The following is a 15533-nucleotide window of genomic DNA, read 5'->3' on the forward strand; positions in this document are numbered from 1 at the left end:
GATATATTCAGGGCACTGAATGAGAAGAACATGCAGCCAAGAATACTTTATCCAGCAAGTCTGACATTCAAAATGGATGGAGAGATAAAGAGTTTCCAAGACCAGCAAGGCTTAAAAGACTATGCAACCACCAAGCCGATACTGCAGGAAATATTAAGGGGGTTTCTATAAAAGAAGAAAAAGCCTAATAATAGCATTGAACAGAAATACAGAGAAAATCTACAGAAAGAAAGACTTCAAAGGTAACACAATGTCAATAAAAACGTATCTATCAATAATCACCCTCAATGTGAATGGCCTAAATGCGTCCATAAGATGGCACAGGGTTGCATATTGGATAAAACGACAAGACCCATCCATATGTTGTCTACAAGAGACCCATTTTGAACCTAAAGATACACCCAGACTGAAAGTGAAGGGATGGAGAAGCATCTTTCATGACAATGGGCCTCAAAAGAAGGCCGGAGTAACGATGCTCATATCAGACAAATTAGATTTTAAACTAAAGACTGTAGTCAGAGATACAGAAGGACACTACATCATTCTTAAAGGGACTCTCCACCAAGATGATCTAACAATTGTAAATGTCTATGCCCCCAATATGGGAGCAGCCAATTACATAAGAAAACTGTTAATCAAGATAAAGAGTCATATTGATAGGAATACACTAATTGTAGGAGATCTTAACATGCCTCTCTCAGAAACAGACAGATCATCAAAGCAGAAAATCAATAAAGAAACAAGAGCATTGAATGACACATTGGACCAGATGGACCTCATAGATATATACAGAACATCCCACCCCCAAAACAACAGAATACTCATTCTTCTCAAGTGCACATGGAACCTTCTCCAGAATAGACCACATACTGGGTCACAAATCAGGACTCAACCGACACCAAAATACTGAGATTATTCCCTGCACATTCTCAGATCACAATGCTTTGAAACTGGAGCTCAATCACAAGGAAAAGATCAGAAGGAACTCAAACACCTGGAAGCTAAAGACCACCTTGCTTAAGAATGCTTGGATCAACCAGGAGATCAAAGAAGAACTGAAACAATTCATGGAAACCAATGAGAATGAAGACACTTCAGTCCAAAACCTATGGGATACAGCAAAGGCGGTCCTAAGGGGGAAATACATAGCCATCCAAGCATCCCTCAAAAAAAAATGAAAAAACCAGAACACACCAGCTGTCTCTACACCTTAAAGAACTGGAGAATCAACAACAAATCAAGCCAACTCCACACATAAGAAGGGAAATCATCAAGATTAGACCTGAGATCAAAGAGGTAGAAACCAGAGATACAGTAAAATGTATCAATGAAACTAGAAGCTGGTTTTTTGAAAGAATCAATAAGATCGATAAACCATTGGCCACACTAATCCAAAAGAAAAGAGAGAAAGCCCAAATTCATAAGATTATGAATGAAAAGGGAGAGATCACAATGAACACCAAGGAAGTAGAAACAATCATCAGAAGTTATTATTAACAGTTATATGCCAATACGCTAAGCAACCTAGATGAAATGGATGCATTCCTGGAAAACTATAAACTCCCAAAATTGAACCAGGAAGAAATCAACAACCTGAATAGACTGATATCTAGTAACAAGATTGAAGCAGTGATCAAAAACCTCCCAAAAAACAAGAGCCCAGGACCTGATGGATTCCCTGGGGAATTCTACCAAACTTTCAAAGAAGAAATAACACCTATTCTCCTGAAGCTGTTTCAAAAAATTGAAGCAGAAGGAAAACTTCCAGACTCTTTCTATGATCCTAGCCAACAGGATCCAACAGCACATTAAAAAGATTATCCACCATGATCAGGTGGGATTCATCCCTGGGTTTCAAGGATGGTTCAACATTCACAAATCAATCAATGTGATACAACAAATTAATGTGAGAATAGAGAAGAACCACATGGTCCTCTCAATTGATGCAGAAAAAGCATTTGACAAAATCCAGCATATGTTCCTGATTAAAACGCTTCAAAGTATAGGGATAGAGGGAACATTCCTGAACCTCATCAAATCTATCTATGAAAGACCCACAGCAAATATCATCCTCAATGGGAAAAAGCTTGCAGCCTTCCCGTTGAGATCAAGAACAAGACAAGGATGCCCACTTTCACCACTCTTGTTCAACATAGTATTAGAAGTCCTAGCAACAGCAATCAGACAACGAAGGGAAATAAAAGGTATCCAAATTGGCAATGAAGAAGTCAAACTCTCTCTATTCGCAGATGACATGATTCTTTATATGGAAAACCCAAAAGACTCCACCCCCAAACTACTAGAACTCATACAGCAATTCAGCAACGTGGCAGGATACAAAGTCAATGTGCAGAAATCAGTGGCTTTCTTATACACTAACAATGAAAACACAGAAAGGGAAATTAGAGAATCGATTCCATTTACTATAGCACCAAGAACCATAAGATACCTGGGAATAAATCTAACCAAAGAGGTAAAGGATCTGTACTCGAGGAACTACAGAACACTCATGAAAGAAATTGAAGAAGACACAAAAAGATGGAAGACCATTCCATGTTCTTGGATCGGAAGAAAAAACATTGTTAAAATGTCTATACTGCCTAGAGCAATCTATACTTTTAATGCCATTCCGATCAAAATTCCACCGGTATTATTCAAAGAACTGGAGCAAATAATCCAAAAATTTGTATGGAACCAGAAGAGACCCCAAATCGCTAAGGAAATGTTGAAAAACAAAAATAAAACGGGGGGCATCACATTACCTGATTTCAAGCTTTATTACAAAGCTGTGATCACCAACACAGCATGGTACTGGCATAAAAACAGACACATAGACCAGTGGAACAGAGTAGAGAGCCCAGATATGGACCCTCAACTCTATGGTCAATTAATCTTCGACAAAACAGGAAAAAATATACAGTGGAAAAAAGACAGTCTCTTCAATAAATGGTGCTGCGAAAACTGGACAGCTATATGTAGAAGAATGAAACTCGACCATTCTCTTACACCGTACACAAAGATAAACTCAAAATGGATAAAAGACCTCAATGTGAGACAGGAGTCCATCAGAATCCTAGAGGAGAACATAGGCAGTAATCTCTTCGATATCAGCCACAGCAACTTCTTTCAAGATATGTCTCCAAAGGCAAAGGAAACAAAAGCGAAAATAAACTTTGGGGACTTCATCAAAATCAAAAGCTTCTGCACAACAAAGGAAACAGTCAAAAAAACAAAGAGGCAACCCACGGAATGGGAGAAGATATTTGCAAATGACAGTACAGACAAAAGGTTGGTATCCAGGTTCTATAATGAACTCCTCAAACTCAACACACACAAAACAGACAATCATATCAAAAAAATGGGCAGAAGATATCAATAGACACTTCTCCAATGAAGACATACAAATGGCTATCAGACACACACACACACACACACACACACACACAAATGTTCATCATCACTAGCCCTCAGGGAGATTCAAATTAAAACCATATTGAGATATCACCTTACACCAGTTAGAATGGCCAACATTAACAAGACAGGAAACAACGTGTGTTGGAGGGGATGTGGAGATAGGGGAACCCTCTTACACTGTTGGTGGGAATGCAAAGTTGGTGCAGCCTCTTTGGAGAACAGTGTGGAGATTCCTCAAGAAGTTAAAAATAGAACTTCCCTATGACCCTGCCATTGCACTCCTGGGTATTTACCCCAAAGGTACAGATGTAGTGAAAAGAAGGGCCATCTGTACCCCAATGTTTATAGCAGCAATGGCCACGGTCGCTAAACTATGGAAAGAACCAAGATGCCCTTCAATGGACGAATGGATAAGGAAGATATGGTCCATATACACTATGGAGTATTGTGCCTCCATCACAAAGGATGAATACCCAACTTTTGCAGCAACATGGACGGGACTGGAAGAGATGATGCTGAGTGAAATAAGTCAAGCAGAGAGAGTCAATTATCATATGTTTTCACTTATTTGTGGAGCATAACAAATAGCATGGAGGACCGGAGAGTTAGAGAGGAGAAGGGAGTTGGGGGAAATTGGAAGGGGAGGTGAATCATGAGAGACTATGGACTCTGAAAAAGAATCTGAGGTTTTTGAAGGGGCAGGGGGTTGGAGGTTGGGGTACCAGGTGGTGGGTATCATAGAGGGCACGGATTGCATGGAGCACTGGGTGTGGTGCAAAAATAATGAATACTGTTATGCTGAAAATAAATAAAAAATAAATTTAAAAAAAATAATAAGTAGAGTCCTTCAATATACCATTCCAACAGTGGGTGGACCATCCATGCAGAAAATCAATGAGGAAACACTGGACTTGAACCATACTTTAAAACAAATGAACCTAAGAGACATGAACAGAAAATTCCATCCAACAGAAGCAGAACATATTCTTACCAAGAATACAAGGAAAATACTCCAGAATAAATCATATGATAGGCAACAAAACAGCTCAACAAATTTAAGAAGACCAAAACCATAACAACTATCTCTTCCAATCACAATGGTATAAAACTAAAAATCAATAAAAGGAAGAAAGCTGGAAATTCTGCAATAAAGTATACATTAAACAGCACCTTAAACAACAAGTGAGTCAAAGAAAAATTCAAAAAGGAATTCAAAAAAAAATCTTGAAACAAATAAAAATGGAAAGACAACATATTAAAACCTATGGAATACTAGAACAGTTCTGAGAGAAGTTTATAGAAATGTTTACATTACAAAAAACATGAAGATCTGAAATTGAAAACCTAACCTTATACCTCAAATAACTAAGAAACCAAGCCAAAGTTAGCATCAGAAGAAGGAAATAACAAAGATCAGAGCAGAAAAAATGAAATACAGACCAGACAACCAATAGAAAAGATTAACAAAAGTAAGATCTGGCATTTTGAAAAGATAAACAAAACTGACAAAACTTTTAAAGAAAAATTAACATTAATCCTTCTTAAACTCTTCCATAAAATTGAAGAGGAAAGGGTGGCTCAGTCAGTTGAGCGTCTGACTCTCAGTTTCATTTCAGGTCATGATCTCACATTTGGGGGATTAAGTCCTGAATCAGGCTCCATGCTCAGTGTAGAGTCTGCTTCAGATTCTTTCTCCTTCTCCCTTCCCATCTGCCCTTCTCCACTCTCCTCTCTCTCTCTAAAAAATAATAATAATAATAATAAAATCTTTTTTAAAAATTGAAGGCAAAGAACACTCCCAAAATCATTTTACATCATCAGTACAAACATGACACTGAAGCTACATAAGGACACTACAAAAAAAGAAATCTATAGGCCAATGTCCCCAGTGAACGTAGATATAAAAACTCTCAACAAAATATTAACAAACTGGGGCGCCTGGGTGGCTCAGTGGGTTAACCCGCTGCCTTCGGCTCAGGTCATGATCTCAGGGTCCTGGGATCGAGTCCCGCATCAGGCTCTCTGCTCAGCAGGGAGCCTGCTTCCCTCCCTCTCTCTCTGCCTGCCTCTCTGCCTACTTGTGATCTCTCTCTGTCAAATAAATAAATATTAACAAACTGGGGGTGACTGGGTGGCTCAGTGGGTTAAGCCTCTGTCTTCAGCTCAGGTTATGATCTCAGGGTCCTGGGATCGAGCCCCACACTGGGTTCTCTGCTCCATGGGGAACCAGCTTCCTCCTCTCTCTCTCTCTCTGCCTGCCTCTCTGCCTACTTCTGATCTCTGTCTGTCAAATAAATAAATAAAATATTTTAAAAAAAATATTAACATGCTTAAATGATCAAATCTCTCCAAAAATTGGGTATAAACGTACCTCAGCATAATATAAGCCATATGTAAGAAGCCCACTTAGTACCATTTTCAATGGTGAAAAGTTGAAAGTTTTTCCTCTAAGATCAGTAACAAGTAAGGATGTCCACTCTCACCACTTTAATTCCACATAGTACAGTAAGTCCCAACCAGGGCAATCAGACAAGAAAAAGAAGTAAAAGTCAGTAAAAGACTTGATCCAAAGCACAAAGGAAGAAGTAATATTGTCTCCATTTGCAGATATCTTTACATAAAGAAAATCCTAAAGACTCAACCAAAAAGCCTATTTAATCAGTGAGTTCAGTAAAGTTGTCAGATATAAAACCAATATACAGAAATTAGTTGTGTGTCTATACACAAAAAATGAAATATCTGGGAAAAAAACCACCTCATTTACAATAGCATCAAAAGAATAAAATTCTTAGGAATAAACTTAACCAAGGAGGGAAAGTTCTGGACACTGAAAACTATAAGACTTTGATTTTAAAAAATTGAAGAAGACCCAAATAAATGGAAAGATATAACTTGTTCATGTTTGGAAGAATTAATATTTTTAAAATATCCATGCTACCCACAGTCATCTATAGATTCAATGCAATTTCTATCAATTCCAATCACATTTTTCACAGAAAGAGAAAAAAATCTTAAAATTTGTATGGAACCATAAAAGACACTAAGCAGCCAAAGCAATCTTGAGAAAAACAAAGCTGAAGGTATCACTTTCAAACTATACTACAAAGCTAAAGTATGATACTGGTATGAAAATAGACGCATGGACTTTGGAAAAGAATCAAAACCCTGGGGGAAAAATGCAATATGGCCAACTAATATTTGACAAAAAAGTCAAGAATACTCCAAGGGGAAAGGACAGTCTTTTCAATAAACAGTGTTAGGAAAACTGAATGTTTACATGCATAGAATGAAATTGGGCCACTACCTTACACCACTCACAAAAATTAACTCAAAAGGGATTAAAGACTTAAATGTAATAACTGAAACTACAAAACTCCAGGAAGAAAATATAGGGGAAATCTTGACATTTACTTGACAATGATTTTATAGATATGACACCAAAAGCACAAGCGGAAAACAAAAAGAAACAAGTAAGAATATGCTCAACTAAAAATCTTCTGTAGAGCAAAAGTAATGACCACCAAAATGGAAAAAGAACGTATGAAATGGGAGGAACTATTTGCAAGCCATCTATCTGATAAGGGGATCAAAAATATAGGGGTGCCTGGGTGGCTCAGTTATTAAGCATCTGCCTTCGGCTCAGGTCATGGTCCCAGGGTCCTGGGATCAAGTCCCACATTGGGCTCCCTACTCAGTGGGAAGCCTGCTTCTCCCTCTCCCACTCCCCCTGCTCATGTTCCCTCTCTCGCTGTCTCTCTTTCTGTCAAATAAATAAATAAAATCCTTTAAAAAAAAAATCCAAGGGCGCCTGGATGGCTCAGTGGGTTAAGCCTCTGCCTTCAGCCCAGGTCATGATCTCAGGGTCCTGGGATCGAGTCCTGAAACAGGCTTTCTGCTCAGCAGGGAGCCTGCTTCCTCCTCTCCTCTCTCTCTCTCTCTCTCTCTCTCTCTCTGCCTGCCTCTCTGCCTGCTTGTGATGTCTCTCTGTCAAATAAATAAATAAAATCTTTTTTTAAAAAAATCCAAAATATATAAGGAACTCATACAAATCAATAGCAAAAAGAGGGAGAGAGAGAGAGAGAGATAAGAAAGAAAGAAAATAATGTAACTAAACCATAAAAGACTATTAAGTATAGAGAACAAACTGAAGGTTGCTGGAGGGAGGTGGGTGGGGGATGAGCTAAAGGGACATTAAGGGGGACACTTGCGATGAGTGCTGGCTGTTGTACATAAGTGATGAATCATTAAGTTCTACTCCTGAAACCAGTACTACACTATATAGCTAACTAGAATTTAATTTGGAAATTTTTTTTAATTTTATTTATTTATTTGACAGAGAGAGTAAGAGAGCACAAGCAGGGAGAATAGCAGAGGCAGAGGGAGAGGGAGAAACAGGCTCCCCACTGTGCAGGTACCCCCATCCAGGATCCCCAGATCACAGCCCGAGCCAAACTATCTGAGCCACCCAGGCATCCTGAAAAAAAATTTTTTTTAAGTTTTTATTTATTTATTTCACAGACAGAGATCACAAGTCGGCAGAGAGGCAGGCAGAGAGAGAGGAGGAAGCTGGTTCCCCATGGAGCAGAGAACCCGATGTGGGGCTCGATCCCAGGACCCTGGGATCATGACCTGAGCAGAAGGCAGAGGCTTTAACCCACTGAGCCACCCAGGTGGCCCCCAAAATTTTTTTTAATTAAAAAATGGGCAAAGAACTTGAATAGACTTTTTTCCAAAGAAGACATACAAATGGCCAACAAGTACATTAAAAGATGATCAACATCACTAAACATCAGGGAAATGCAAATAAAACCACAATGAGAAAACCACAGAATGGTTATTATCACAAAAGCAGGAGATAATAAATGTTGGCGAGAATGTAGAGAAAAGAGAACCCTTGTGCATTGTTGGTGGGAATGTAAATGGAAAACAGAGTTTATTCTAAATTATAAATTTTTGTTTTGGTGCCCAGCCTCCCTGGACTCTTAGCTTCCGGGGTCAGGGAATGCCTCCTTCATCCCCACTAGGGCCTCTGCACCTAATGAACTGCAAAGGGTATATATCAACTTCATATCCCTCCAGCCCACCTTAAACTCAATAAACAATTGTGGAATTAAAGTCTAAATAGATCCAAAAAGGATATAATGGAAAGGCCATGGTGTGATTTAGCATATTGGGCTTTTTTTTTTTTTAAGATTTTATTTATTTGTCAGAGAGCATGCACAAGAAGGCAGAGTCGCAGGCAGAGGCAGAGAGAGAAGCAGCCTCCCTGTTGGACAAGGAGCCCAATGCAGGACTCGATCCCAGGACCCTGGGATAATGACCTGACCCAAAGGTAGCAGCTTAACCGAGTGAGCCACCCAGGCATTCCTAGCATGTTTTTTTTTAAGATTTTATTTATTTATTTGACAGACAGAGATCACAAGTAGGCAGAGAGGTCGGCAGAGAGAGAGAGAGGAGGAAGCAGACTCCCTGCTGAGCAGAGAGCCCTACATGGGGCTCGATCCCAGGACCCTGGGATCATGACCTGAGCTGAAGGCAGAGGCTTTAAACCACTGAGCCACCCAGGCACCCCCTAGCATGTTTTTAAAGTGGCATTCAAATCAGTGACAAAAGACAAAAACGGAATTCAGGAAATACTATTGGAAAAAATAAAATAATGTTAGATATCACTTCATATGCTTCAGTAAACTAATTTATGCAGTTAACTAGTATTGACATATATTTTTCCAGATTTTTTAAAGATTATTTATTGAGAGAGAGCAGGCAAGCAGGGAGAGAGGCAGAGAGAGAGGAAAAGAGGGAATCTCGAGTAGATGTTATGCTGAGCACAGAGCTTGACTCGGGGTTCAGTCCCAGGACCCCAAGATCACGACCTGAGCCAAAATCAAGAGTCAGATGCTTGACTGACTGAGCTACCCAAACACTCGCTAGCATTGATATATATTTAAATATATTCACAAAATTATTAGAATAAAGATGAAATAATCTAAAGTTGAAACAGAGAAGAGCTTTTTTTTTAAATTTTATTTATTTATTTGACAGAGAGAGATGACAAGCAGGCAGAGAGGCAGGCAGAGAGAGAGGAGGAAGCAGGCTCCTTGCTGAGCAGAGAGCCCGATGTGGGGCTCGATCCCAGGACCCTGAGATCATGACCTGAGCCTGAGCCGAAGGCAGCGGCTTAACCCACTGAGCCACTCAGGCGCCCCAGAGAAGAGCTTTTGTAACAAGGCTCTGAAAGTGGGTGGAGGAATTTTTATAGATTTGACTATTAACATTAGACCTTTACTTGCATCTCAAAACATAGGAACAATAAAATGAAAACAAACTGGGGAATATATTTGCAGCCTATAAAGGGAAAAATTCAATAGGGACAATGATTGTGGACCCTGGTTGCCTGGGTTCAAGTCCTGCCTCTAATCTACTTACACCTGTCTCGCCTTAGACAAATGATTGAACTTTGTTTTCCTTGAGTTTTCTGATCTATTTTTTGAGATAAAAACATTGCTTGCCTTGTAGGGTTGTTGGACACTCACAGGAGTTCACAGAAGTGAATGCAGTGTCCAATTATCTGTCGATAATCATAGTCACAATCATCGTGGTAGAAATAGTATAAAAAGCTCCAATATAAATAAATCATGGCAAAATGTCAAACATCCCAAGTTTAAAAGCACAGACGTCTTTAGCAAGTAATTCACAAATGAAGGATTAAATTAGCTAATATATACCACTTTTTGCTTATGAAACTGGCCAAGTTTTTAAAACTTGATAAAAAGCCAATGTTGGTGAGGAGCTATTGAAACTAACATTCTCATACAATGTTGGTGAGCATAAAAATTTAGTGCAAACATTTCTGGCAGACAACAGCTCTTCATGTATCAAAAGCTCTGAAGGTATTCACAGCCTATAAAACAGCAATTCCGCTTTTAGAATGTCATTAAGAAAAACAATCATGAGGTCATTTACACATTTAAGTGCAAGGAAATTCAGAACATTTTTCATAAAAGCCAAAACACTGAAAACAACTAAATGATCAAAGCAACTGGTTAGGTGAGTATATTGCATTTTGGTCATATAATGAGATAATTGGAAGCAAATAAAATTTTCCATAATACTCCTGAAATGTCTATATTTTTGTCATACTACCATTAAATATTTTTAGTGTGTAAAACAAGAATAAGATGTCCAAAATATATTGTTCATTTTTTTACAAAAAGTTTACAGACTGAATACTGAGTTATCCAATCTTTGAGAGTCTATGTTTCTGTGTATAATGGCATAAACTGTGTTTCAAAGAATAATCTTTTGCCAACACCCATCATGGATTTCACAGTGGAGACTCCTGTAGTGTGTGCCCAAGACAGAAATCATCAAATGCAGGCGCCTGGGTGGCTCAGTTGGTTGGGCGACTGCCTTCAGCTCAGGTCATGATCCTGGAGTCCTGGGATCGAGTCCCACATTGGGCTCCCTGCTCAGCAGGAAGTCTGCTGCTCCTGCTGACCTCTCTCCTCTCATGCTCTCTCTCATTCTCTCTCAAATAAATAAATAAAATCTTAAAATAAAAAAAAATAAACCATTAAATGCTCTGAAAGGCCAAGACTATTGTTTTACAAAGAGCAAGGCCAATGTTGTATGAAAGAGAATACATTTTTAGTAAGCTACACTGAATGGTGTTGGTTCTGGGAAATTAAAAAGAATGCTTGCTTTGGTGAAATGTTCTTGCAACTTAAGTTACTACTGAAGAAATTTCCTATAGTTTTCCTAGTCAGAAGAGGGGGCCTTATATGAGAACACTCATTGTCTCTCGTCCTCATGGACCCAAACCCACCCCTGCACCTCAGAGTCATCAAAAGAAGAATCTTCACTAGCATCTGACCAACACTCATGCAGCAGAAACTTGGAGGGATGGGGTTTCCCAAGGAGAGTCAGGGAGGGACAGAGACTGAGCTCTAGAAGGAAGACAATGAGAGCACTGAGAGCAGTCAAAGCTGTAAACAGTCTCAGCCTGGACCCGCACCCAAATCTGAAAGAGCTGCCTCCTCCAGACTGAAGCCTAGGCTTTTTGTAGCCCTATCTCTGATGCCCATAGTCCTCGGAGTCCAAGGCTCAGTAGAAACCAGCTTGCAGAGAGGGATAGAAGAACGCAGGAGAGAGAAAATGTACCCTCCAGAATTCAGAAAGGACCAGTCCAGGATCCCAGTAAGTCAGGAAATGATTCACAAGGACAGAGGCATGGACTCAGAAGGCTTAATATAACTAAGCTGTGCATCAGTTAATCTGTGTTAACAAGAGGCCTCCTGACATGGCTGCAGGCTCCTCTGCACTACAACAGACACTTGGTAGGAACAAGCGAGGCCAGGAGGCAAAGCCTCTCCCAGAATCCAGTGCGGGGCAAACACCAAAGTCAAGCAGAGAGAAGACAGGGGCACTGAAGGAGAGGTGCTAAAGAGGAGAGCAGGTGTGAGATTATCTATGATCTGGTTACATATGGGACATGGCACTGCCAACAGTGTGGGCTTCACAGAGCAACCGACCCAGCCGCTTCTCAGCAGCCCTGTTCCTCCCGCACAGACAGCCCTTATACCCCCTCAACCCACACACGAGCACATAGCCTACAGTTACATAAACATATCAAACATGGAAATCCTGATGAGGTAGTCCTCTGCAAAGTGGACAAATCCAGTGTGCAAGGACGCCAGGGACACAGCTGAAGTCAATCGCTGGTCCTTCCCACACACAGGGACCAACAAAACACTCCCTGAAAACAAGGGAGACGTTGACTCGGACCATTACTGACTCATCTCAGTCTGGGTTCAATATCATTTCTTACCAAAGCTCCCACCATGATCAGTTGACACCCCCTAGGAGAAAAACCGGTATTCACAGTCAGTGTGGTTCCTTTTTGGTCAAAAACACATGGTTTCCACTGAGGCTTCAGCTTCCTGACTCCAGAAACCTTTCCCTTCACCCCTTACTACTGATCCCAGGAAACTCACTTTGAGCAGCCACCATGGTGCCGAGGAGGACACAGAGTCCCTGAAGAGAGAGATTCAAAGCCATCCTGACTCCCATGTCCTCAAAGTCACAGTCCCAGCTGCAAAATAACCCTGTGAGGAGGTACCAGGACACCAACAAAAGTCTACAGTAATGGGAGGGGAGGGGGTAATATAAACACATCCTCTGACATCCTCCCTACTGAGAGCCAATAGAGACACACTTTGCCATTTAAGATGTGATCGGAGACCTCATCTGCCACTTTCTGAAGCTCAAATACCAATTAGATTCTGAATCTCCAAAATCTCCTTATATGAACAACATGGCCTTTTAACATCATGTTTCCTTAGGTCTCTGAGAACCAGGTCCGTGTAGAAACTGAAATCTTGGAGGGTCAGGGTGCCCTGATCAGTTACCCTTTGGCGCAGGAGAAGAAGTTTTTGGTGCAATCGAGCATTGTTCTTCCCTGTGTCTTACCTTATGGCTGAAATAGGGAACCACAAGGAGGTTTGAAATACAAGAATAATTATCAGATAAGCCAGCAGAAAATGAGGATTGGCAGCACAGGAATTCACAGGTGAATGTGAAGGGCTGAGGTGAGAGTTAAGTGGACGTGTGATTATTGGTCTTTCTTCATTCTGCTCAGAACAATCTGGACACTGAGGACCTAAAGCAAGAGGGGCTCATAACAAAAAAGGGCTTTGACAGAATCTAACTTTTCCTCTTTAGGGATCTTTCTGAGCCTATAAAACCACTCTGTCCTGCCTACACTTGTCACCCGGGGTTAAATTCTCCTTTATGGGATGAGAAGGAGCTCTAACCCACAGGGTATTTACAGACCTGATCTTCTAGAGAGCCAGGCTGGTGCTCGGGGCTCACAGTCCATGGCCTCTCTGTCCCTCACAACCCTTTCTTCATTCCGAACCGATCCCTGGGCATCCCTAATTTTCCCATCCACTCCAGCCTAACGACTGACCCACTTACACCATTTTTCTTCCTGCATTCCCCACCCTCCACCACCACACTTTTGGAATCTCTCTAAATTTCTACTTTGGTGTAATGTGAAGTTGAACCCTGAATCCATCTTATCCTTGCTATCCCTAATACACATATTCACTCTCTTCATTTTTAATGGTTTTACTCTTAGTCACACCAGAAAAAGAAACAAGGGGAGACAGAACTAATCAGCACTCAGAAGGTATGAGTGTTCACTGAGGTAAAATTAGTGAGTTACTGGGCACCACGCAGAACACACCATCAGCTAACATTTACTAACATCCTCTCTACACTATTACATAAAAACACTGTGCCACAGACTCAGAATAAAACACTGAGGAGGACAGACACTATCCCTGAGCTCACGGGGTTCCCAGTCTAGCTGGTGGCCAAATATGTTAAATAGACTAAGTGTATATGAAATGGTTTCACAAAGATGTGAAAAATCTATAATGAAAAAATTCTGTGCGTAATAAGACGTTACAACATGGAGACTGTGGGGAAGTCAGCTCTCACCAGGGGAAGTTTCTCTTTGGAAGGGATATCTCAGCTGTTACAAATGAAGGAGGTGGAGCATACCAGAAAACTCAAGTCCCTCAACTCAAGCCTCATGGCCTCTCTCTCGACTCTGCCATTGCTGGTAACCACATCCCAGAATGTTTATATACTGAAATTCTCTTCTTCTAGTTCTTGGTCTTATTTCAACCACCTGTCCTTCACCTCGACCTCTCTCTTCCCTTGAATCTCTTGTTCTACTTGAGATAGAATGCACTAAGATTTGGAGAAAGAACTAAAGATTAGACCACCGAGAGGCATATGTGAGTTGACTGGGGCTTAAAGATGTAGAGCCGGGCCCCAGGAGGCTCAGAATTTGCAAGAAATAAGCTGATATTATTGAATTTGTAGGGAATGGTGAACCAGAACAAGTAGGACAGCAACGTTACCATTTTCCTCAAATGTGTAAAATGCCACATAGAGCGATGCTACTTAACGGGCCTTACTATGTTCATATTTTATTGTGAAACATGACTTCCCATAGAGCAATGCTTTGGTGTAGTCACGGGAATGGAGATTTAACCTCTAACCAGTAGGAGCCTAAAGTTTGGGAGAAAACACATGAAACTCTCAAGTTGAGCCAGACACTACTACGAGGACAAAGATAGATGTAAAATTTGTACAGTAAGCCTAAATTAAAAAAAAAAAAAAAAAGATAACCAGTGGGAATTAGTGTGATGGAAGAAGAATGGCAAACTACTTTCTACAACTTGCAGAGTCACAGCAGAATGAACTCAGTCAAGCTGGTCCACTGATATTACTTATTGTCAACAGGTACCACTATTAAGAGAAGTTATGTTTCCTCTACCTGGCAGGCATCAAAACAAAAGAAAAGGAAGCTTCCTGTCAACAAGGTTTCAAATTCACTGCTTTTCTTCCCTTCGGCATTATTTGATGCTATTTCAAAATCACACAGAATCTTTGCACCCTAGCCAACAGGTTGACAACTCCACTCCCTTACTCCAGCTCACATTCCATTGATTATTTTATCCTCCCTGTCATCCACAGAGTATGAGTGGCATCCCAATATTGGACCCAGTCTGTTGAAAGGGTCCTCTAAACACCAGACCCAAGGTTCATCAGCTCAGTACCCCCCTATATAAGTAGCTCTGAGCCTCAGGTCCATTGCTGGTTCTCTCATGTGGCAGTATCTGGTGGTGAACTCAGGGGTCAGCCTACATCCTCTGAGATTAAACAATTACTTCCTGTAACACCGGTTCTAGCTGGATCCCTCCTCAACACTCCACTGCTCCCCACAGCTGCCTCTCAATCTTTACTCACCAGTGTAAACCACTATTAATCCAGAAGCTTCTGAGGCCACTGAGCCAGGCTCATGGTCAAGCCTGGATCAAAGGCAGAAAGACCTATGGGTAGTCAGACAGCAGGCCTAGACTTCCTCTTCTGCTGGCCCACAGAGTTAGGGTGGGCCCTAACACCTTCACTTCCATCGAGCATAGAAAGTCCCAATTACTCACTTCCATGGTCAACCATTTTTCCTTGGCAGCCATTTTCTCTACATTCAGTCAGGAGAGGAATATAGTAAAGCCACAACATCAGATTTAGTGGTAAATGTGAAA

The 15533-nt window shown here is 40.8% G+C and overlaps 1 protein-coding gene across 7 annotated transcripts in view; it reads right to left on the reverse strand.

Annotated features, from left to right (window-relative positions):
* The window catches only part of LOC309869640 (antigen WC1.1-like), a 48258-nt gene extending 35710 nt beyond the window's left edge, over positions 1 to 12548 (reverse strand). For 6 of the 7 annotated variants that reach the window (XM_082741076.1, XM_082741077.1, XM_082741075.1 and 3 more), the window contains exon 1: positions 12408 to 12530. In XM_082741076.1, the coding sequence (XP_082597202.1) occupies positions 12408 to 12483 (76 nt within the window). In that variant the 5' untranslated portion in view covers positions 12484 to 12530. Of the gene's footprint in view, positions 1 to 12407 lie in introns of all 7 variants that reach the window. The other variant, XM_082741073.1, reaches the window with a different exon arrangement.
* Between the last annotated feature and the right edge of the window lie 2985 nt (positions 12549 to 15533).

Source organism: Mustela nivalis (genome assembly GCF_964662115.1).
Source record: "Mustela nivalis genome assembly, chromosome: 7".
NCBI classification, from domain to species: Eukaryota; Metazoa; Chordata; class Mammalia; order Carnivora; family Mustelidae; genus Mustela; species Mustela nivalis.